Genomic DNA, 26101 nt, shown 5'->3' with positions numbered 1-26101 from the left:
AGTGAACACAGTTAGAGAATGTAGCAGAAAGACTGTTCTGATCTGTTCAGTTTATTCACTAATCAGTTAAAATACAATCCTGTATAAATCATATGAGACATAATGCAGATATGTGAAGTGGGACGCCCTGATAAGCTATCTGAAGCTGGAGAACAGGGTCCAGACACTAAGCAGATAGTATTTAAAATATATGTTTACTAACACGTCTAGATGTGAAAAAGTGCATGTTTTATACAGTAACATTTACAACCTACAAAACACCTAAGACTAACCTAAGACCCTAAAAAGTACTACGGAATGAGCCTAAGACATTTATTCCATCAGTCTAAACATTGATTAAATAGGTAAGAGACAATAAGTAGAGACACATGGCAAGAGGAAATAACAGAACCGTTTGAATGGATTTCAGAGTAGAGGAGCTAGTCCAGAAGTCTCCAGCTGTTCAGGGTGTTCAAGCTTAAACATTTTAGCAGCAACTGCTGCTTTAAACTCTTTTTGAAAACAGACATAATGACATTTTAATCATGTTATCAAGCTCCTCCCACACTGTGGACCTCTGCTAACCACACTGAAGCTCCTATATTTAAGTTTACCTTTCTTACTCTTTATAAGATGCTTTTTTCTAGTCTTATATTTATGCGAGGGAAGGTGAGTGGGAATAAGGTCATAAAGTCTGTCGTTGAGCATAGATACAACATTATACATTATACAAGCATTGTGAAAGATATTACATTCAGTAAGCTTCAGAAGACTGTAGCTCAAAAATCTCATTAAATGAAGGTCTGTGGCTCTAATGTGGACTAGATTAGGGTTCTGGATATGAAAACGGTTGAGAATCATTGGTCTAGAGCAGTGACTCAACCTTTTTCATATCCAGAACCCTAATCCAGTCCACATTAGAGCCACAGACCTTCATTTAATGAGATTTTGTCTCTCAGACCCAAATCTGACAGTATATTTATTGTTATATTTGATTTAGTCCAGAACTCCCAGACTGTCTGTGTTGCAGGTAGAGAGAGAACAGAGAAACTGATCAGAACATCATGCTGCTGCATTCTCTAACTGTGTTCCCTTCTTGTAAATTAAATAATGCTGAAGTTTAACAATTCATCAGTTTACTGGGGACCCCCTGGAACCCCTTCAAAGACCCCTGGTGGTCCCCGGACCCCACATTGAGAACCACTGCTCTAGACCACTGTTGTGGGTTTGCTGACATCTAATGGTAAAAAAAAAGGTGCAATTGCAATTTTAATCGTTACATTTTTTTTTAAATATACTCTGATTTTGAACAATGTCAGGGATTTTTTATTCATAAATGTAAATGCATTAGTAGTTTATTGGTACTTTATGAAAGAGAACTGGTTATTTACTTGAATTCATTCAGAGGAGAAGGTCAAACAAGTTTATGAATATAACAGATGCCTTAAGAGTTATTTCAAGACTCTTTAGTCTGTTAAGATTTTTTTTTACATAATTTATTTTATTTATTTTTTGTTGTTTCCATGTATCTTTGTTGTTTGCTCAGTTTATTTTTATAAATGACAATGCAGAATTTGATTGTACATTTTCCACAAAAAAAAACAACCCTCAGTTTCCTGCCCGCGGAACGGCTTTCTAAACCCCGGAGCGAGCCGGACCATTATAGATGTGGGACGGGAGCGATGGGAAGATGGCGGCGGCCATGGTCCAGATGTCATGTTTGTACCGGGGGATGTTAGCGGTCAGGGCCACCGGCATCAGGCCGCTGATCCCGGGCCTGGTCCCGGCGCAGTTCAGGGCCTTTTCTGTCCGGAAAGACCCGGATCTGGAGGAGAATCCGTACTACAGCAAGTACCAGGAGAAGATCCAGAAGCTGCGCAGGTCAGCTAACAGTCCCGAGACCCGTTAACAGACAGGCCAGCGACCGGTGAACACAGACCGGTGCAGTCCGGAGGGTCTGGCGGTAAATCCGGTTTATATAGAAACCACCGGGCAGCGCAGGTTTTAATAAAATGTTATCAAACTGTTTCTCGCGCTGCTTCAGTCTTCCACCAAAATAACGTGACGTCATCGCGTGATGAGCGGAGGAGCCGCGGGAACGATCTAACAGTTTAAACCGTTTAAACAGTCTCCGTTATTTACCGGTAGACTCGTGATTCAGTCCGGTCCGTCATGATGATCTGCCGAGCAGGAGGTTTACCGACAAGCAGCGAGCCGGTAAACTGACGAGTTTTTTAAATGGAGTTTGGCGCAGCTGCTGCCCGAGCAGGAGAGAAAGAAACATCACGGATATAACCGGTGTTCTGCCGTGTTTGGTGACCCAGCAGAGTCTGTGACCTGCAGGGTTAGGGTTAGGCACGAGGGGTGAGGTGGTTGGTTAGGGTTAGAATATCAGGGCAGGTCACACAATCTGATGGGTCACCAAACTCGGTGTAACACCGGCAACTGAACCGGTTCAGCTCCTCAGTGCAACACGCCGTGATGCTGCTGCTCAGCTCAGTCTGACCGTCTGAACACAGAGGAGGAGTTTCATTATTTCTTTCTCTCTTTGATTCAGAGCTGAATTCCAGTCTGATGTGAGAAAATGTTTCAGGATGTAAAACCTCAGCGGTAAACGTCAGGTTTTGGTGTCAGTCCCTCAGGATCAAAGACCTGTCTGTCTGACCCGTCTGACCTGTCTGTCTGACCCGTCTGACCTGTCTGTCTGACCCGTCTATCTGTCTGACCCATCTGACCTGTCTGTCTGACCTGTCTGTCTGACCCGTCTGGCCTGTCTGTCTGACCCGTCTATCTGTCTGACCCGTCTGAGCTCTCTGTCTGACCTGTCTGTCTGTCTGACCCGTCTGGCCTGTCTGTCTGACCCGTCTATCTGTCTGACCCATCTGACCTGTCTGTCTGACCTGTCTGTCTGACCCGTCTGGCCTGTCTGTCTGACCCGTCTATCTGTCTGACCCGTCTGAGCTCTCTGTCTGACCTGTCTATCTGTCTGACCCATCTGACCTGTCTGTCTGACCCGTCTGACCTGTCTGTCTGACCCATCTGACCTGTCTGTCTGACCCGTCTATCTGTCTGACCCGTCTGAGCTGTCTGTCTGACCTGTCTGTCTGTCTGACCCATCTGACCTGTCTGTCTGTCTGACCCATCTGACCTGTCTGTCTGACCCATCTGACCTGTCTGTCTGACCCATCTGACCTGTCTGTCTGACCCGTCTGACCTTTCTGTCTGACCTGTCTGTCTGACCTGTCTGACCTGTCTGTCTGTCTGACCCATCTGTCTGACCCATCTGACCTGTCTGTCTGACCTGTCTATCTGACCTGTCTGTCTGTCTGTCTGACCCGTCTGTCTGTCTGACCTGTCTGTCTGACCCGTCTGTCTGACCTGTCTGTCTGACCTGTCTGACCCGTCTGTCTGACCTGTCTGACCCGTCTGTCTGACCCGCCTGTCTGACCTGTCTGTCTGACCTGTCTGACCTGTCTGTCTGTCTTGTTTTCAGTGCCAAACCCCAGGAGTACAAGGCACGACTGGAGAAACGCCATGAAATCAAGAGGGAAACGCTCGGAAACTCCAAGCAGGCGGAGTTCATCAAGCTGATGGAGCAGGAGGTGGAGGATCAGAGACACACACACACACACACACACACACACACACACACACACACACACACACACACACACACACACACACACACCACACTCACACACACACCACACTCACACACACCCCACACACCAAACACACAACACACACACACACACACCACACACACACACACACCACACACACACGCACACACACACACACCACACACACACCCCCCACACACACACACACACACACACCCCACACACACACACACACACACACCACACACACACACACACACACACACACACACACCCCACACACACACACACACACACACACCACACACACACACACACACAGCAGAGGACCTGGCTGGTCCCCTCAGGCGGCTTCATGTTGAACCTTCAGCTGTCATGTGATCTGCTTCCTGTATTGACGAATTTCTGAATGAAACAGGAAGTCAGGGTGGGAAGCGTCAGTGGGAGGGGCTTATTTGAATATTAATGACAGTCACATGACTTGGACTTGAGTCTCAGTTTTAACTGCTTGAGTCTTGACTTGATGCATGAAGAGAAGACTTGAGACTGGACTTGACTTGGGTTCTGGTGACTTGGGACTTGACTCTGACTTGTACTCTGATGACTTGAAAAGGTTTCTAAAGTCTTGACTTGAGATCTTGTGTTTGTGTAAATGACTTAGATTGAAAGTGATGAGATTTGTTCCAGCAGACGACTGAATTTAAATTCTGTTTTCTGAATTTGTATGGAATGATTGAATTTATTGAAGACTTGACATTAATGACATGGACTTGACTTGGTGATCTACATTTAGACTTGGGACTTGAGCCTCAAGACTTGAGCCTGATTGGAGTGAAGGAGACCTGGGGTGCGTTCCAATACCCATACTTCCATACTATTTAGTATGCCAGAAAAAGATTTAGCATGTCCCAATTCATGCATGTCAATGCAGTTTGCCAGAAAATACCCGGATGCCCTACTACATCCGGTCGAATTTTGCAGTATGCAGGCCTGCATGCTTTTTTGGCTATTCTGACCCACAATCCTCTGCGCAGCAGAAGACACGTCACTTCGACTGAGCCGCATGCTGAGCCGCCAGAGAGAGAAAAAAACAAAACAAACAAACTGCAACCGTATTACTGCGACGGATATATAAGCAAGAGGGTCAAAGTTCAAGACGCAATGTGATGATGAAATAGTATGTCCCAATTGTCTGCCTACTACATGCACAGTACATACTTTCTAAGGGCAGATGTAGTATGTAGTGTAGTAAAAAGAAAAAGTATGCGATTTGGAATGCAGGGCTGGTCTCTCCTCTGGAGGAGAACAGTTCTAGGTGAAGCAGCCAGAAACAGAAACATCCATCAATCAGCATTTATCAACATTTGATTGGATGAAACGTTTGGCTCCGCCCCCGAGCAGGATGAGTCATCAAGTTTGATATGACATCTACAAATCAACATGTTTTGTCTTTTTGTTTGGACAGCTGAAGTCAGACAGAAGGTAGAAGCAGTAAAATAGAATGAGATGAAATAAAAAACAAACTGTTTTATTCCTCCTCCTCTTGTCTTCTGACAGTCTGATGTGAACCTGATGTCAGTTTTTGTTGAAATCTTTGCAGCTGGAGAAGCGGGACAAGATGGCCGCCGGGGGAGCGGGCGGAGGATTCACCAAAGACAAGGTGAGAGACAGACAGGCGGTCTGACAGACAGACAGGCGGTCTGACAGACAGACAGGCGGTCTGAGGGACAGACAGGGGGTCTGACAGACGGGCGGTCTGACAGACAGGTGGTCTGACAGACAGACGGGCGGTCTGACAGACAGACAGACAGGAGGTCTGACAGACAGACGGGCGGTCTGACAGACAGACGGTCTGACAGACAGACAGGCGGTCTGACAGACAGACGGTCTGACAGACGGGCGGTCTGACAGACAGACAGACAGGAGGTCTGACAGACAGACGGGCGGTCTGACAGACAGACGGTCTGACAGACAGACAGGCGGTCTGACAGACAGGTGGTCTGACAGACAGGTGGTCTGACAGACAGACGGGCGGTCTGACAGACAGACAGACGGTCTGACAGACAGACGGGCGGTCTGACAGACAGACGGGCGGTCTGACAGACAGACGGTCTGACAGACAGACAGGCGGTCTGACAGACAGACAGGAGGTCTGACAGACAGGCGGTCTGACAGACAGACAGGTGGTCTCCCTGCTTCACAGCAGATCAGTAAGACAGAAGTCGTGTCGACTGAACTGATGTGAAAATATTTAATGAATCATTTAATATTTCTTTAGAGAATCTCCAGATTTCACCAGAAATATAATTTGTGGTGAAATCAAAACTCTGAAAGAAAACAGTTCACACTTTACATTTTGTTTACGTTCGACTATAAAATGAACTTTAGTTTTTCTTTTTTTACATTTTACATCAGCATGTTTGCAGTTTTCACAGAGGCTGAAATAAACTAAAGGAAATCCAGTTTAAAGTTTCATCATGATGTGATGAGTCTGATGACATCATGATGACATCATGTGTTGGTGTAACTGAAGTCTCTCTCTCTCTGTCTCTCTCTGTCTCTCTTTCTCTCTCTCTCTCTCTCTCTCTCTCTCTCTCTCTCTCTCTCTCTCTCTCTCTCTCTCTCTCTCTCTCTCTCTCTCTCTCTCTCTCTCTCTCTCTCTCTCAGACGCTCGGCTCCATCCTGAACCTGGACCTGATCCGGGACAAGACGGGCGAGGAGGTCGGCGAGGTGAGTCTGCTGCCGCATCACTTCCTGTCTGCAGAGCCTGAGCCGGACCTGCAGACTCTGAGGCTCCAACTGAAACTGAAACTGAAGCTGCTGAGAGTCCAGGCAGATTTATTTGTCAAGTCCTTAGTGACGTCAGAGCCCGTCCCGTCCCGTCCCGTCCTGTCCCGTCCTGTCCTATTGTATCCTGTCCTATCCTGTCCTATCCTGTCCCGTCCACCTCCTGGTTTTGACGCTCGTCTTCTTCTTTCAGATCTGGATGAAATATTATTCCACCAAGGACACGATCAGCGCTGTCATACCGGTGAGTTTAACAACCAGCAGAGCAGGAGGTCACATGACCTCACTGATATTAAACTCTGATGTCAGCAGCAGCAGTGCAGAAGGATTTTATATTTCTGTCTGAATCATTAGAGACCAAACCTCCTGCCTCCTGTCCACAGAGCAGCTGACAGGAGTTTGTGATGGATCAGATCTGTAACCAGACTGGGTTCACGGTTCAATATTATCACGATATTTTTAGCAAAATCTGAATGAAAACAATTCTGACCGAAAAAAATCCCTTTTTATTTGTGAGGAAAACAAAAACAAGGTGAAACCGGGCGACTGCAGGATTCTGTCAGCTCATTTTAATGCAGTGAAATGAAACTGAAAACCAGAGAAGAAGAAACAACACAGACAGTAAAGTCTGGATCTGTGGAACCAGGAGAGCAGAGACCCGGATCTGCTTCAGATTTAAGACTCAAACAAAACGCTGAACCATAAAACCATGTTGCTGCTGGTTTTCCTCCTTCAGATGAAACTCTCTGCTGTTCAGAAACACAAAGAGAAAAGAATGAAAATATGATTTCTTACATATCTGAAACTCAAAAACTTTTCACCAGCTCCTCGATGCAGCTCACATGTTTTCTGTTTTCCAGACGCAGATGTTTTCCCTGATGTTCAGCAGAGCGGCGTCCTGTCCCACGGTAAGAACCCCGCTCCGCCCGGAAACACACGCCCCACACGCCCCGAAACACACGCCCCAAAACACACGCTCCACACGCCCCAAAACACACGCTCCACACGCACCAAAACACACGCTCCACACGCACCAAAACACACGCTCCACACGCACCAAAACACACGCTCCACACGCACCAAAACACACGCTCCACACGCACCAAAACACACGCTCCACACGCACCAAAACACACGCTCCACACGCACCAAAACACACGCTCCACACGCACCTAAACACACGCTCCACACGCCCCGAAACATACGCACCACACCCCACACGCTCCACACGCCCCGAAACACACGCCCCACACGCTCCACACGCTCCACACGCCCCACACGCTCCACACGCCCCACACGCTCCACACGCCCCGAAACACACGCCCCACACGCCCCACACGCCCCACACGCCCCACACGCTCCACGCGCTCCACACGCCCCACACGCTCCACGCGCTCCACACGCCCCACGCGCTCCACACGGCCCGAGACACACGCCCCACACGCTCCACACGCTCCACACGCCCCACACGCTCCACGCGCTCCACACGCCCCACACGCTCCACGCGCTCCACACGCCCCACGCGCTCCACACGGCCCGAGACACACGCCCCACACGCTCCACACGCTCCACACGCCCCACACGCTCCACGCGCTCCACACGCCCCACACGCTCCACGCGCTCCACACGCCCCACGCGCTCCACACGGCCCGAGACACACGCCCCACACGCTCCACACGCCCCGAAACACACGCCCCACACGCTCCACACGCTCCACACGGCCCGAGACACACGCCCCGAAACACACGCTCCACACGCCCCACACGCTCCACACGCCCCGAAACACACGCCCCACACGCTCCACACGGCCCGAGACACACGCCCCGAAACACACGCTCCACACGCTCCACACGCCCCACACGCTCCACACGCCCCACACGCTCCACACGCCCCACACGCTCCACACGCCCCGAAACACACGCCCCACACGCTCCACACGCCCCACACGCTCCACACGGCCCGAGACACACGCTCCACACGCTCCACACGCTCCACACGCTCCACACGCTCCACACGCCCCACACGCCCCACATGCCCCGAAACACACGCTCCACACGCTCCATTGTTTATTGTTTATTAATAAGGATCCCCATTAGCTCAAGGTGTCAGCTGTTCTTCCTGGGGTCCAAATAAAGCACAATATATATCTGAAACATATTTATCGATATATATCCAAAACAAGCTAAAAACATAAAAGCACTTTGACCCGGGCTACAGCATGAAAGACCAGTAGAAACATTAGTAAGATGATAAATAAGTAGTAAGATAGCGTAAATATAGAAATATTAATAAGTTGATTTTGTGGAACACACGCTTGTTGATGATTGGTTGTATTTGTGTGAGTCAGTGTCTTCAGGAATAAATCATCTCATGTTCTTCATGGTAAGGCTGGGTGTTGGCAGGGACTTCATGATACGATTATATCACGATACATTGCAATAATTTACTGAAAATTTTAAAATAGAGCTGAAAATCCAACTTGCTGTGGACCACTTGGTAGTCTAATATGTACATCACATTATATTCAAAGAGTCAAAACTATTTAATTCAAAGGGATTTGAGTGAAATTTAAAGACATTTTAAATCCGTTTAAAACATGAATAATTTTATTTTACTATATCGATACGATACACGATGTCTCTCTCTCTCTGTGGCGTTTGTCTCCTGTTGAAGACGGTAAACGTTTCCTCGTCTCTGTCCTCAGTTCCTGTTCGCTGTGCCTCAGGCGGAGGGATACGAGTTCTTCCTGGGTCAGTGGGCCGGACACCAGCTGCACTTCACCTCCCTCATCAACGTCCAGGTAACCCTCCGCACCGGGGACGCGAATTTCAATCGAGTTCCTTAATCGACCGCCAGTCACGTTAACGACCGATTAATCGATTAATCGTTAAGTAAAAAACAGCTTTTGACATAGAAAATATAAAATATATAAAATGCGTGTTTTTACAGCCGTCTTTAGGCCGACTCAACAAGTTCATCAACCGAGCAAAACTTCACATCTTCCTGTGTCCCTGTCTCTGAGCCTGTAGGCGTTCTGTCTGAATCCTGTCGTCTTTTCAGGTCTGATGCTCCTTCACTGACTTTCCCCCCCGCTTGTCTTTCTTCTTCTTCTGTATCAGCAGTGAAAGTCAAATTGCGCCTCGTGGTGCTAAATGATTTCAGCAAAATATGAGAAATATCACATAGCCTGCATTGTCGATTAATCAGTTAATATGTGCTTGATCCATCAAATTCTTAACAGCGATGAATCGATCATCGATTAATTATTAACATCCCTACTCCACACGCTCTCCACACGCTCTCCACACGTTTTCCACACGCTCTCCACACGCTCTCCACACGTTTTCCACACGCTCTCCACACGTTTTCCACACGCTCTCCACACGTTTTCCACACGCTCTCCACACGCTCTCCACACGCTCTCCACACGCTCTCCACACACTTTCCACACGCTCTCCACACGTTTTCCACACGCTCTCCACACTCTCCACACGCTCTCCACACGTTTTCCACACCCTCTCCACACGTTTTCCACACGCTCTCCACACGCTCTCCACACGTTTTCCACACGCTCTCCACACGCTCTCCACACGTTTTCCACACGCTCTCCACACGTTTTCCACACGCTCTCCACACGTTTTCCACACGCTCTCCACACTCTCCACACGCTCTCCACACGTTTTCCACACGCTCTCCACACGCTCTCCACACGCTCTCCACACGTTTTCCACACGCTCTCCACACGTTTTCCACACGCTCTCCACACGTTTTCCACACGCTCTCCACACGTTTTCCACACGCTCTCCACACTCTCCACACGCTCTCCACACATTTTCCACATGCTCTCCACACGTTTTCCACACGCTCTCCACACGCTCTCCACACGTTTTCCACACGCTCTCCACACGTTTTCCACACGCTCTCCACACGTTTTCCACACGCTCTCCACACGTTTTCCACACGCTCTCCACACGTTTTCCACACGCTCTCCACACGTTTTCCACACGCTCTCCACACTCTCCACACGCTCTCCACACGTTTTCCACACGCTCTCCACACTCTCCACACGCTCTCCACACGTTTTCCACACGCTCTCCACACTCTCCACACGCTCTCCACACGTTTTCCACACGCTCTCCACACTCTCCACACGCTCTCCACACGTTTTCCACACGCTCTCCACACTCTCCACACGCTCTCCACACGTTTTCCACACGCTCTCCACACTCTCCACACGCTCTCCACACGTTTTCCACACCCTCTCCACACGTTTTCCACACGCTCTCCACACGCTCTCCACACGTTTTCCACACCCTCTCCACACGTTTTCCACACGCTCTCCACACGCTCTCCACACGTTTTCCACACCCTCTCCACACGTTTTCCACACGCTCTCCACACGCTCTCCACACGTTTTCCACACCCTCTCCACACGTTTTCCACACACTCTCCACGCGCTATCCGTCGTCTGTCGGTCTGATCGATCAGACTCTGGGGGCGACGGACAATATTTGGGGGTTTCCGGTGCAGCCGGCGGACATCCGGCCCAAGACTTCCTCTTCCTGAGCCGGTCAACGACTTGCAGTCGTTAATCAGACAGCAGGAGGACAGACAGCAACAGGACAGACAGCAGGAGGACAGACAGCAGGACAGACAGCAGGAGGACAGACAGCAGGACAGACAGCAGGAGGACAGACAGCAGGACAGACAGCAACAGGACAGCAGGAGGACAGACAGCAGGACAGACAGCAACAGGACAGACAGCAGGACAGACAGCAACAGGACAGACAGCAGGACAGACAGCAACAGGACAGACAGCAGGACAGACAGCAGGAGGACAGACAGCAGGACAGACAGCAACAGGACAGACAGCAGGACAGACAGCAGGAGGACAGACAGCAGGACAGACAGCAGGAGGACAGACAGCAGGACAGACAGCAGGACAAACAGCAACAGGACAGACAGCAGGACAGACAGCAACAGGACAGACAGCAGGAGGACAGACAGCAGGAGGACAGACAGCAGGACAGACAACAACAGGACAGACAGCAGGACAGACAACAACAGGACAGACAGCAGGAGGACAGACAGCAGGACAGACAGACAGCAGGACAGACAGCAGGAGGACAGACAGCAGGACAGACAGCAGGAGGACAGACAGCAGGACAGACAGCAGGACAAACAGCAACAGGACAGACAGCAGGACAGACAGCAACAGGACAGACAGCAGGAGGACAGACAGCAGGAGGACAGACAGCAGGACAGACAACAACAGGACAGACAGCAGGACAGACAACAACAGGACAGACAGCAGGAGGACAGACAGCAGGACAGACAGACAGCAGGACAGACAGCAGGAGGACAGACAGCAGGACAGACAGCAGGAGGACAGACAGCAACAGGACAGACAGCAGGAGGACAGACAGCAGGAGGACAGACAGCAGGACAGACAGACAGCAGGACAGACAGCAGGAGGACAGACAGCAGGACAGACAGACAGCAGGACAGACAGCAGGAGGACAGACAGCAGGACAGACAACAACAGGACAGACAGCAGGAGGACAGACAGCAGGACAGACAGCAGGAGGACAGACAGCAGGACAGACAGACAGCAGGAGGACAGACAGCAACAGGACAGACAGCAGGAGGACAGACAGCAGGAGGACAGACAGCAGGACAGACAGACAGCAGGACAGACAGACAGCAGGAGGACAGACAGCAACAGGACAGACAGCAGGAGGACAGACAGCAGGACAGACAGACAGCAACAGGACAGACAGCAGGAGGACAGACAGCAGGACAGACAGCAGTCTTAGTATTTCCACAGAGTGTCCTGTAACTGGAAGGTTGAAGGTTTGATCTGTCCAGAGCGAGACGCTGAGCCTCCTGTCCCGTCCTGTCCCATCCCTTTATCTCAGTGTCTGTGTCTCAATCTCTGTGTCTCAATGTCTCAGTGTCTCAGTGTCTCAGTGTCTGTGTCTCAGTGTCTCAGTGTCTCAATGTCTCAATGTCTCAGTGTCTCAGTGTCTCAGTGTCTCAATGTCTCAGTGTCTCAATGTCTCAATGTCTCAGTGTCTCAATGTCTCAATGTCTCAATGTCTCAATGTCTCAATGTCTCAGTGTCTCAATGTCTCAATGTCTCAATGTCTCAGTGTCTCAATGTCTCAATGTCTCAATGTCTGTGTCTCAGTGTCTGTGTCTCAGTTTCTCAATGTCTCAATGTCTCAATGTCTCAGTGTCTGTGTCTCAATGTCTCAGTGTCTCAGTGTCTCAGTGTCTCAATGTCTCAGTGTCTCAGTGTCTCAATGTCTCAGTGTCTCAGTGTCTCAGTGTCTGTGTCTCAGTGTCTCAGTGTCTCAGTGTCTCAGTGTCTCAGTGTCTCAATGTCTCAGTGTCTCAATGTCTCAATGTCTGTGTCTCAATGTCTGTGTCTCAGTGTCTGTGTCTCAATGTCTCAGTGTCTCAGTGTCTGTGTCTCAGTGTCTGTGTCTCAGTGTCTCAATGTCTCAGTGTCTCAGTGTCTCAATGTCTCAGTGTCTGTGTCTCAGTGTCTGAATGTCTGAATGTCTCAGTGTCTCAGTGTCTCAGTGTCTGTGTCTCAGTGTCTCTGTGTCTCTGTGTCTCAGTGTCTCAGTGTGAGCTTCAGCATCAGATCCTGAGTCATGTGACTGCTGTCTGAACGCTCACATCAGCATCTGTCAGCGTTGCCATGACAACATAATCCAATATAATGAGACGCTGCATTGAGCCAGTTTTCATGCTGCAGTCGGCCTGTCTGAAGAGATGAGAGACAACACAGAGAGAGACAACACCACAGAGAGAGACAACACCACAGAGAGAGACAACAACACAGAGAGAGACAACAACAACACAGAGAGAGACAACACAGAGAGACAACAACACAGAGAGACAACACCACAGAGAGACAACACCACAGAGAGAGACAACACAGAGAGACAACACCACAGAGAGACAACACCACAGAGAGAGACAACACCACAGAGAGAGACAACACCACAGAGAGAGACAACACCACAGAGAGAGACAACACCACAGAGAGAGACAACAACACAGAGAGAGACAACAACAACACAGAGAGAGACAACACAGAGAGAGACAACACAGAGAGACAACAACACAGAGAGAGACAACAACACAGAGAGAGACAACAACACAGACACAACAACACAGAGAGAGACAACAACACAGAGAGACCGACAGATGACAGACGCCTCAGTTCAGTCCAGCTGAACTGAAACTTGTTCCTCTGCTCCAGCTCAGATTATGGGATATGAGCTGCATCCTACAGCAGATGTGAAGAGTCATTTAAAGACATCAGCATATCATCAGCATATCATCAGCATATCATCAGCATATCATCAGCATATCATCATAAGTGTGAACTGTCAGCATCCAGTTCTGTGGCGTTCAGGTCGGTCCTGACTGAGCTCACACCGACTTCTGAACAGAGAAAACAACATGATGTGTGACAGTAAAGACTGCAGCTGTGTGTTTGATAAAGTGTCTTGGTTCTAAACTGCTCACAGACAGCAGATTCAACACTCCAGCCCGGTGCGGTTCATAATCGGCTGAAAACAGAATCGTAAAGATGAATTTCTTTCAGGAGTTTCGTCGACACTGAGAGAGAAAATGTGTTTTTATGTTTCAGACTGCGGGGGAAAACGCTCCCAGTCAGCTGATCCTCTACCACTACCCCGAGCTGCAGGAGCGGGGCGTCGTCCTGATGACCGCCGAGAGAGACCCCAAGTTCATCGTGAGTCTCTCCGATTAACAGTTTTTTTTTATTTTTCTTAAACATAATACAAATGCATCACAAAGTATACACACAAACCTCCCACCCTAAACCCCCCAACTCGTCATCACCACATACAACTGTGTATGTGGTGATGACGAGTTGGGGGGACCAGCCAGAAACAAACATCTATGTTTGTTTCTAGAACAAAAGAAACAAACATCTAACTATGTTTGTTTCTGGCTGTTAGCGTTAGCTATCGTAGCTAGCGTTAGCAACGTTAGCCATGTTGCTAACGCTAGCTAACGCTAACGCTAGCAGCCAGAAACAAACAAATGATCCATTGTCCGTTTGATAATCTAAACAAAGAACAGGTTTTCTTGCAGTAGCCTTTCTAAAATGAGCAGTGGTGAAAGTTACTATATTGTGTTTTGATCAAGGAGTTGATAAGCAGACAGATGGTTTGTTCTGTTGCACAGAGCTAGACTCTAACAGAAAGAGATCCGGTTGACTTTGAGACAGCGGAGCAAACAACAACAAAACCACTTGGAAACACTAGGGGGGACAACGGGGGGGAAAGATGAAAAGTTGTCTGTATCCACTTTAAGTATTTGCCTCATTTCCTAATATACACATCCAATCTTCCAAACCGTTTATAGGACATCTTTTCTCTTGCCAACTCAGCAGCCCATTCTTGGACTGAAGGCCCCTCAGTCTTCCATCCTCTGAGAAGAATCTGTCTGCCTATCATGATACTAGTTTGGACCCAACTTTTAATGCATTTGTCTCCTCCCATTAAGCCTGATCCATAACCTGGAACAAATAATCTGGGGCTGAACAGAGTTTGGGTCTCTGACATCTCACAGAGAACATCATATATCCTGGCCCAAAATTCTTGAACTTTGTCACAGGACCGTAAAACACGAATTAGGTGACCTTCCTCTGACTCCCATCGCCAACAGTTTGGTGGATCATCGTCAGTCTCTCTAGTCGCTGTGTCCACCTGCAGGGAGCCACAGCTGCTGGACAAACTCTGCTTTAGATATGATTAGCAATAATGAAATGACTGAAGGAGTGTTTCTCTGTATCTGTGGAGGAGGAGCCTCCATCATGTCTCTGACCGGCTGCTGTCTGATATTTAACAGAAGGACATCAGTCTGATATGAGTCTGACCTCAGTAGAGATCTTTGCTCACAGTGTGTCTCTCCTCTTCCAGACCGTCCACCAGGCCCAGTGCCTGGCCAATCAGGTGCAGCTGTTCTACGGCACCCAGAGGCAGGAGACGTACCGATTGGTGGAGACGTTCAACCACCGGCCGGCGGACTTCAGACACATGGCGATGATCGCAGAGCTGGAGCAGAGCGGGCTGGGGCCGGCGCTCGCCCCGGCCAGCTGCTGAGGAACCACAGACTGAACTACAGACTGACCCACAGACTGACCCACAGACTGAACTACAGACTGACCCACAGACTGACCCCAGACTGACTACAGACTGACCCACAGACTGACCCACAGACTGACCCACAGACTGACCCACAGACTGAACTACAGACTGACCCACAGACTGACCCCAGACTGACTACAGACTGACCCACAGACTGACCACAGACTGACCCACAGACTGAACCTGTCTCTGTGCTGTTAGTGTTTAGTGAGCCTCGATCAAATCTCTGTTTTCTACTCTGTCAGTCTGACAGCACAGACAGCAGGATGTCAGTGGAACAGCTGATTGTGTTAAACAAACTGTTGATCACAGACAGACAGTCGGCTGCCGGCGGAGAGAAGCGATCTGTGACCCGGAAGAGCGTCGGCCATGTTGGAGAACAGCTCTGCAGCTCGATGCGTCGTGTCTGAGACGCTCCTTCCTGTCGTCTTTAAATGAAAACGTATAGAGAACCGAAGCTTTGATTGGCTGGAAGCAGCTTGTCAGTTTCCAGGCAGAACTGATGAAACTAAATCACATCAAGGAAACAGAAATCTGTATTAAAGGCTTCACATAGACAACCAGTGTATTGATCAATTCTACTGTAAATATGTAATCAATCAAACTGTCATAACCATCACTGCAGACTGCACCAGATCCCATTTGAATAAAGTATCTTGGTGACCATGGAACAGTAATGTGATAACTCAGTGTTCTGGTTTCTGGTCTCAGTGGATCATCTGGTGATCTGTGATCTGCTGATTTTGTCTGAACTGATAACAAGAAGATTTTATTTAAAAACTGACAACATGAGCTATGAAACATTTTAAGAAATTTTATTAGAAAATGAGTTTTGTTTGACATCACACCGAACATTACCACTCAGTTCAATGGGATCAATATTCATTTGATTATTTAAAGTGATTCTGCATCTGTGTGCTGTATTGTGATATACTGTACTGCAGTGGTTCTCAAAGTGGGGGTCCGGGGACCACCAGGGGTCCTTGAGGGGGTTCCAGGGGGTCCCCAGCAAATTGATCAACTGTTAAACTTCACCATTATTTAATTCACTAGAAGTGAACACAGAGAATGTAGAAGAATAACTATTTTGATCATAGTTTCTCTGTTATCTCTCCACCTACAACACAGATAGTCATGGGATTCGGGACAAAAAAGTCCGTGGCCCCCATGTGTACTAAATTAGGGTCCTTGATATGAAAATGGTTGCGAATCACTGATGTACTGTATGTCGATATTGGAAAAAATGATTGATTATCGTGATATTGATTTTAACCATATCGGCCAGCCGTATGTAAGAGTGAACTGCTAAAACAGATGAGTGAAGGAAGGAAAGAAAGAAAGAAAGAAAGAAAGGGATAAACTTCCTGCTCCCCGGCCCGGTGCAGCCGGCAGGACGGCCCGCCGGGTAGAGGAGCGTCCCGTAACTGGAGGGTCGCTGGTTTGCCCTCTGTTTCCTTTTCTGTGTGAAGTCTGAACCAGCTCTGAACCCCAAACCCCAAACCTCCACCTGTCCACCAGCCTCTCTGGACCAGAGCGTGGCTGAGTGTGAACTGAATAAATTAATCTGAATAAATTAAACTGAATAAATGTTCGCTCTCATCTGAGCCGCAGACAGAAAGTTTTCTCTTCATATTCGGAGCGGTCAGAAAATCGACGCCCATTCTCTTGTTCTCCATGTCATGGTTCCTCCTTTTATTGGACAACAAACAGAAAATAAATAAATTCAACTTCAAACAAAAAAAGGATCTGCATAACAAATGACTAGTTGTGCGGTTGAAAATTGTTTGGCCTTCTGCTCTTATGAACTCTTATGCTCTTATGCTCTTATGCTCTTATGCTCTTACCTGTTCACCTGTCCTAACTCAAAGGGGCGCCTACAGATGATGTCACCCTATCAGACATCAGATCATCATAATTATCACAATAATAGCAACAACAAGAAAAACAGCAGGAACCTCGACACAGGACGTCCCAACACATGATCAGCATAATTCACAACAGAAAATGCATGATATCTCAACAATTATGAATCAATAAGGCAAATCTGCAAAATGGCTTCAACACTTCATGTTTGGTCTTTTCCATCAGTCATATTTTCATAATGTAATGTTCATAATGTGCTGCAGGTGAATCAGACACCAGTCTGTAGTCCAGACCGTCTTCTTCCAGTCCAAGTCAAGACCTTTTCTCCAACATGGCTGCTGTTCTTCAGCAGGTTATTGATCATTTCTCTGCATGTCCAGCAGTGTTCAGGTGGAGGTTCACAGCATGCTGCCTGGCTAACTGAGACTAACGGGGATCTGCTGTTAGATCAGGACTCTGACTCGGGGGCGGAGGACTTGGGGGTGGAGGACTCGGGGGCGGAGGACTCGGGGGCTGAGGACTCGGGGGCGGAGGACTCGGGACTCGACCGCAGCTGACCGGGTCTCGTCAAAGCCTCGGTGTGTTTGGATCTGTTCCGCCTCCCTGTTGTTTCTACTGGACTGTGTTCAGTCTGGGTCCAGGTTTACAGTCTGGCTGGACTCACATCAATCTGCATCATAATTTGTTTTGATTTATTAAATCCAGACTGGACAGGCTGCTGCAGAGAGAGACTCTGATATGGACTTTGAAGGCTTTACCAATATTTTTTTAATTCAAGCTGCTGATATTTTGATTCAGTATTTTTGTGTTAAAATAGTAAAAAAAAATCCCAGAATTCAGTGTTTCCTCCAGTTTTCTTCTCATCAGGGAAGAAAAGCCTCTGAAACATTTAGAGCATCATGGGAAACAAACTAATAATAAATCATATTCATGTATACTTTTTGTAATCTGATTAAAATGTCTCATCAGATTCAGCTCAGGTGTTCCTATGCACAGCCAGTGTGTACTGATCAATTCTACAATCAATATGGAATCAAACTGCATCATATCAGACTGGACCAGATCACGTTTTTAATAAACGGTAAATATCAGCCTGATACACCTGAAAACCCAAATACAGTTTTAACAGAATAAATCGGCTTTATAACTGCGGATATTCAGGATCTTTTAGTTTGACCATTTTCATGCTAAAATATTCCAGAACAAGCAGATAGTAAACATGTTGTCCCACCAGTGATGCAGTTCCTGGGTCAGTCAGTGATTGCTGAGTGAACTTGAAATATGAGTGAAATTGTATTTGCATTTTGGTATGGGACAATGAAAGGACAGACTGACCATATATTTCTGTTGCCTACTCTCCTCAGAATTAGGCTCACAAGTTATATCTTGAAATGTAGTAACTGTAATTGTCCTGTTTTTACTCAATACAGTACAAAATATAAGAACTACAATACCCAATAAATACAATCCGTACATTACACAATGTACACTACAATACAATTTATAATACAATATACAATATAACATACGACAGCAGGAGCATGAGTGTTATGAATAATATAAATGCTAAATGATAAGTGATATATGGTATTGCACAGTAGGTAAGTGGTAATATGATATCAGTAGTGAACACTGAGGCACAGTGGTAGTGCAGTGATGATGCAATAACAGAACAACAGTCCAACAACTGGACAATAACTACAGTGTCTTGTGGTTAGAGGTTTGACTCTCACTTCAACACATCAACCCAGTCTGATGTCTCCAAGTGTGTAGCGTGTGGAGACTGTTATGTTACCATGATAACTTTAACTGTGTTGCTTTACCACTGAGTCCCCATTCATTGTCAATGCCGCCCCCTAGTGGCACAAAGTCAACATTACAGTGTGACTGACTAACTAACTAACTAACTAACGGACAGAGACTGATCCATAGTCCCTCCTTTGGTGGGAGACAAAAGTTTCCAGTGTTCAGAGTTTCCTGCAGAGTTTTCTTCTCCTCAGGGAGGAAAAGCCTCTGAAACATTCAGACATCATGGGAAACTAAAACTCTCCACTGAAACTGGACCGGTGTCAGTCCGGGTCAGCGGCTCGCCACAACATCGCCATGACGATATTCGATTTATTGAAATCAAATATCGGCTATAATAATACTAATACTTATTATTTATTGAAAGTCTAATATCGGCCAAATGTGTTTTATCTAACCATGTTACATCCAGCATGATGTGAAACTCGTCCACAGATCATAAATCCACTGTTTTAGTGTCGTGATGCTGCTGTTCCAGGGTTCAGGTGTTCAAATGTCTAGGTGTTCAGGTGTTCAGGTGTTCAGGTGTTCAGATGTGTGTGTGTGTGTGTGTGTGTGTGTGTGTGTGTGTGTGTGTGTTAGTGCATGTCTCTGCAGCAGAAAACAGGCGGATCTGTCAGGAAAATGTTTCTGTAATTGATGCTGAAACAATTACAGCCTGAACACCTGAACACCTGAACACCTGAACACCTGAACATCTGAACATCTGAACACCTGAACATCTGAACACCTGAACATCTGAACACCTGATCATCTGAACACCTGAACATCTGAACACCTGATCATCTGAACACCTGAACACCTAAACATCTAAACATCTGAACATCTGAACACCTGAACACCTGAACATCTAAACATCTGAACATCTGAACACCTGAACACCTGAACATCTGAACATCTAAACATCTAAACACCTGAACATCTGAACACCTGATCATCTGAACATCTGAACATCTAAACATCTGAACATCTAAACATCTGAACACCTGAACACCTGAACATCTAAACATCTGAACATCTGAACACCTGAACACCTGAACATCTGAACATCTAAACATCTGAACACCTGAACACCTGAACATCTAAACATCTGAACATCTGAACACCTGAACACCTGAACATCTGAACATCTAAACATCTAAACACCTGAACATCTGAACACCTGATCATCTGAACATCTGAACACCTGAACACCTGAACATCTAAACATCTGAACATCTAAATATCTAAACACCTGAACATCTGAACACCTGATCATCTGAACACCTGAACATCTGAACACCTGATCATCTGAACACCTGAACACCTAAACATCTAAACATCTGAACACCTGATCATCTGAACATCTGAACATCTAAACATCTGAACATCTAAACATCTGAACACCTGAACACCTGAACATCTAAACATCTGAACATCTGAACACCTGAACACCTGAACATCTGAACATCTAAACATCTGAACACCTGAACACCTGAACATCTAAACATCTGAACATCTGAACACCTGAACACCTGAACATCTGAACATCTAAACATCTAAACACCTGAACATCTGAACACCTGATCATCTGAACATCTGAACATCTAAACATCTGAACATCTAAACATCTGAACACCTGAACACCTGAACATCTAAACATCTGAACATCTGAACACCTGAACACCTGAACATCTGAACATCTAAACATCTGAACACCTGAACACCTGAACATCTAAACATCTGAACATCTGAACACCTGAACACCTGAACATCTGAACATCTAAACATCTAAACACCTGAACATCTGAACACCTGATCATCTGAACATCTGAACACCTGAACACCTGAACATCTAAACATCTGAACACCTGATCATCTGAACATCTGAACACCTGAACACCTGAACATCTGAACATCTGAACATCTGAACACCTGATCATCTGATAGGGCGGCAGCCTGCAAAAAAACAAAAAGCTCGGCTCCATTCACAGAACCGGTGTTATTTTTAGGAGGCGGGGACGCGCAGCAGACTCCTTCCCGTCTCTCCTCAGTCAGTCAGGCTGCCGCTCAGAGCTGCGCGCGGCACCGAGGAGCGGACTGGAAGGGAATTTTGAGGGGAATTTTCGGGAAATTTTCCTCTCGGCTCGTTGCAGACGACGCACCGGGTTTGTCTCGTGTGGTTTTCGGAGCGGAGGATCATTCAGCAGCCGGACCGGACCGGACCGGACAGACAGACCGACCGCCGCCTCATCAGGTGCAGAGCAGAGCAGACCCGCCCAGCAGAGAGGTAAGCTGCAGCAAAACACACATCTAATGATAAGAAGGTGATGAACGGGCCTGATCTGCAGCGAGCTGGATCCTAACCTCCATCACCTGGGCCGGTGACTGGCGATGAAACACCGCCGTATTCCTATAATATTCCTATAATATTCCTATAGTGTCTGATAGTGAGTCTTATACCGACTTTATATCGACATTAATGTGTTTTAATGCATTTCGCTCCTCTCCTATAGTATCCCTATAATATTTCCTATTGTATTCCTACAGACACGTACTGTTTCTATGGTTCTCGATACTGACTTCACAGTGGCCTTATGGTATATAGCCTATATATATTTTTTATCTCCTATAATATCTCTACAATATTCCAATAGTCTGTCGGTGTGAATAGTTAATTCATCCTGTACTTTCATCTGTTATCTTTATAATATTCCTAAAGGATTGTATACAGTCTAGTTTTGCGGTGATATTTTTTGTATAATATTCTTGAAAGATGAATTATAGGATTATTACAGATATAAGGCGAAACGCACAGGCCTTCTGTGCTGGTGTAAATGTCTGCATGTTCAGTGACAGATCTGCTGTTTATAATGTGAAATTCATAATCCATATGGTGTAAGTGTCGGCAGATTATCATGAGGATTGGTTCACATTATTCCAGCCTGTAATGAAGCTGCTGTCATATACAGGAAATTCACTCACAATGGTATTTTTTTAATCTCCTATTGTATCACTAAAACCGTAATATCCGCATAATAGGCTATTCCTACCATAGGGATTTATATGTCTGATATTTGCACAGTGTCTTTGCTGAATGGTGAATTCATTAAAGCCTTACTGTCGCTCTTTAACAGACAAATCGTCAGTAAAGTCTCAGTCCCACCAGCTGCAGCTCCAATAATCCATAATCAACCTGATCATGTTATTGTCAGTAAATTAAATGTTCATGTGCAGCGTGGTGGATGAAGTTTTACCAGAAGACTTTTTCTACCTCTAACCTGGACTGAGTCAGCAGGAAGGTGTTTAAAGGAGAAATGCAGCCGTGGTGAATGTTGAGCCCATTTCCCAGAATGCCCTCTGTCCTTCATGAAAATCCGTTTTTCCCGTAGCGGGAGTTAGACGTGGCGGCTCCGACTGATTTCTGCGTGTTGAAGAATAAAACTTGTTTTAACGCTTTAAGCTTCGTTCAGGTCAAAGAACAATGTGCATGTGTTTAACGCCCACATTCAAAATAATTTACATTTACGAATTTAAAATCAACGAATAAATGAAAATGGACTTCAGCAGACATGACTCACGTTTCGATTGTATTAGGGTCAATATAACTGATCATTTAGATTTTTATCTTGGACTGATGATAGTTCACGACACCAGGTGACAAATATCGGAGCTACATGTCGTTCCCACATGTCCTGCTGCTCATCACCACCAGGAGGCGCAGTGAACACTTTTCACCAGTCGACAGTTTGTATTTACGTGAAGTTCAACACGACGTGAATGCAGAATTATTCTAATCCGTTTCATAGGAACCACTTTCAGTTGTAAAAACTCTTCCTGAGGCTTGAAGAAAGGCGGGGCGTGACCTCACAGGACGATACTGATTGGTCAGGAGTTTGTCGAAGGCGGGACTTCCTGTAGAAACAGAAAAACGTGAGCAGAGAGAGATGAAACCGCCGAGCGAGTCGCATTAACATTTAGATTTAGGTGTTTTTTATTTTCATTTTTTTTATTGTTCTGATGATCCGGTGATGCTGCTGCGCTGTTCCGGTGTTTTTACGTTTTCGCCCTAACGTCACGGACACGCCCACTCCGCCCCTGTTCGTCCAATCAGGGCTTTCTGAATGGGCAAATTATTTCAAAAACGTTCAATATATCAGGATAGGAACTGCTTTTCATTCACAAATCGCTGTCTTTGTAAAGCTTTATCAGGCGAGGCAGGGCCAGTGTGTCGACGCACACGTCCCTCTGTAGATTACATCACTGCACCTCATTTGCCGTCTCAGAAATTTGCTTCTGATGTTGAATGGAAGCAAATGGCGTCTAGAGGAAGAGAAAGAGACACGACGAGTTTCTCTGGCAGCAGGTTAGAGTCAGAGGACGGATCCGTTCAGCTGGAGGATGATTCTCTCTCTCACACTCATCCATGCTAGATTGAACCCAGCAGGATCAGCGGCTCTCTGACTCATCCATCTGCCGCTCCACCTCCTTCAGCTCCGACCGTCTGCAGCTTTATTCTCCTCCTTTCTCCTCAACACAAACCCACAGCACCTCCTCCTGCTCCACCGGCTGCACCGCCTTTCATCTGATGCTTATTCTTCAGGTTTCGTGTGACAGGAAATGTTAATTGCATCAGATTGGGTGTTTGTTTGCTTTTTGTATTGAATCATATTTGGCAGTAGCATCTCGTCGCCGTCAGGTGAAAACCTGGTTTCTTCAAAATGTCAGCTTCAAGAGAAGCAGGTTTCAGCTTGACAGACAGGCGGTTTACAGTTTATCTGCCAAAGGTTTTAAACCAAAGAGGTCGGAGAATTTCCTCAAGCCGCACAGGAGCGTGTCATTCTGCCGTGGAAGAGAGAAAATGAAAATCGAGAATTGGAGTTACGAGGAGTTACGACGACAGCAGTGATTCATTACAGCTGACAGTTTAAACTCATTCTTTTGTTGTAATAATGTTAACACCTAAACACGTGAAAATACACGAGAATTCACAGTTTTTCCAGTTTTTTCACATGTTGTCTTCTGACATCACATGACAGTTTTTACTTCAGATGTGAAGATTTCATTTCACAGGTGAAAAGTGTTTTTTTCCCCCCACATGTTGTCAGCTGCCATAACATGTGACAATATATATTTAGCATATTGAAAATTAATCTCACATGCAGAGACAATTCACAGGTGAAAATATAATTTCTCTCATGTTAATGCGTAGGACAAAAACCAAAAGCTAGATACTGAGACAGAAATATAATCCCATACACTGTTTATGCCTGATAATACTTTATTCAGGCAAACATCAACCTGTGACTTTTTTGTGAAGGGCTTCAGCTGCTGACCACCATGTTTTTAACATCAGATATAATTTGACTTAAAGCTCCATATTCTCCAGAGTTTTATTTAGTGTCTTTCTGTCCATTCAAAGCTGTGTGTGTCATGAACCAAAAACACTCTCAATCCATTTCTCCACGTTCATCTTCCAGCATCTCTCTGAGCCTTACCAAGAACAGGCCGTTTCTGTCTCCGTGTCTTTAAGGCTCATTAATATTAACGACCCTCCGTTCCGATCGGCTAACCGTTTCCAGAGTGAAACGTGAGACGCCGCGGCCCGGCGGCTACAGGTAGGGAAAACTCTCCGGTAATAAACGACGACAACCGCTCAACCGCTTTGAAAAAAACACTTTGTTAGTCTGTTATTTCTTACAAAAATGATAATAATATGGATTGTGTGGATTTAGTTTTGATACTTTCACCATGTTTAGATAGACCATCCAACTCCTTTATCACCACAGAGGAAGAGGAGTCCTGCTGCACACCATGTGACCTTTAATGTGTCACTGTTGGCAAAGTTTTAGATGCTTTGTTTTCCTCTTCGTTGTATTTTCTGTCAAACTAAACCGACCCGACCCCCCAGATGGCGAAGGCAGACCAGCGTTTCGGGCAGCGGGACGGCTCCGACCAGAACTTCGACTACATGTTCAAGCTGCTGATCATCGGGAACAGCAGCGTGGGGAAAACCTCCTTCCTGTTCCGCTACGCAGACGACTCCTTCAGCAACTCCTTCGTCAGCACAGTGGGCATCGACTTCAAGGTGAAGACGGTCTACCGCAACGACAAGAGGGTCAAGCTGCAGATCTGGGTGAGCCAGGACACATGGATGGATGGACGGATGGATGGACGGATGGATGGACGGATGGATGGACAGACGGATGGATGGATGGTGGATGGATGATGGACAGATGGATGGATGATGGATGGATGGATGGATGGATGGGTGGATGATGGATGGATGGATGGGTGGATGGATGGATGGTGGATGGATGATGGACAGATGGATGGATGATGGATGGATGGATGGGTGGATGATGGATGGATGGATGGGTGGATGGATGGATGGATGATGGATGGATGGATGGATGATGGACTGATGGACGGACGGACGATGGATGGACGAATGGATGGCTGATAGACAGATGGATGGATGATGGACTGATGGACAGATGGATGGATGGATGGATGGATGGACGAATGGATGGCTGATAGACAGATGGATGGATGATGGACTGATGGACAGATGGATGGATGGATGGATGGATGGATGATGGATGGATGGAAGAATGGACGGACGGATGGACGGATGGACAAATGGATGGATGATGGACAGATGGATGGATGATGGACAGATGGATGGATGGATGGATGGATCCGTCCGTCCATCCGTCCGTCCATTCTTCTGGTCCAGCAGCAGGAATTGTTCTGGACATTTCCACCTGTTGGTCACATGAGAAGGTTAGCTAACGCTTCAGTTTAGCAGCTAAACAGTTAGCTTCAGGTTAGCTTCAGGTTTTGCTCACGGTTCAATAAATCAAA

The 26101-nt window shown here is 46.7% G+C and overlaps 2 protein-coding genes across 3 annotated transcripts in view; both read left to right on the top strand.

Moving 5' to 3' along the window:
• The first annotated feature begins 1645 nt into the window (after positions 1-1645).
• On the top strand, positions 1646-16146 carry atpaf1 (ATP synthase mitochondrial F1 complex assembly factor 1). The gene is made up of 9 exons (XM_071518538.1): positions 1646-1860; positions 3473-3581; positions 5203-5262; positions 6270-6332; positions 6583-6633; positions 7250-7297; positions 9094-9189; positions 14059-14163; positions 15359-16146. The coding sequence occupies exons 1-9, from the start codon at positions 1646-1648 to the stop codon at positions 15539-15541; spliced, it is 930 nt and encodes a 309-aa protein (XP_071374639.1). The 3' UTR covers positions 15542-16146.
• Positions 16147-25145: 8999 nt separating this feature from the next.
• The window catches only part of rab3b (RAB3B, member RAS oncogene family), a 15728-nt gene continuing 14772 nt past the window's right edge, over positions 25146-26101 (top strand). For both annotated transcript variants that reach the window (XM_071518541.1, XM_071518540.1), the window contains exon 1: positions 25146-25370. In XM_071518541.1, the coding sequence (XP_071374642.1) occupies positions 25146-25370 (225 nt within the window). The remainder of the gene's footprint in view (positions 25371-26101) is intronic.

This window comes from Centroberyx affinis, unplaced genomic scaffold, assembly GCF_046629955.1.
Source record: "Centroberyx affinis isolate AG114_WGS23_722 - 3 ecotype Tasmania unplaced genomic scaffold, CSIRO-AGI_Caff_v1 ptg000594l_1, whole genome shotgun sequence".
Lineage (NCBI taxonomy): Eukaryota > Metazoa > Chordata > Actinopteri > Beryciformes > Berycidae > Centroberyx > Centroberyx affinis.
Note: the sequence above shows the minus strand (reverse complement) of the source record. Positions and strands in the feature narration are given on the sequence as shown.

Bases quoted from the DNA above. Each gene is read 5' to 3' on its own strand.
- atpaf1 (XM_071518538.1), top strand. From the start codon at position 1,646: ATGTGGGACGGGAGCGATGGGAAGATGGCGGCGGCCATGGTCCAGATG. The intron at 5,263-6,269 runs GTGAGAGACAGA...TCTCTCTCTCAG, and splicing joins GAGGATTCACCAAAGACAAG to ACGCTCGGCTCCATCCTGAA. The intron at 7,298-9,093 runs GTAAGAACCCCG...CTCTGTCCTCAG, and splicing joins GAGCGGCGTCCTGTCCCACG to TTCCTGTTCGCTGTGCCTCA.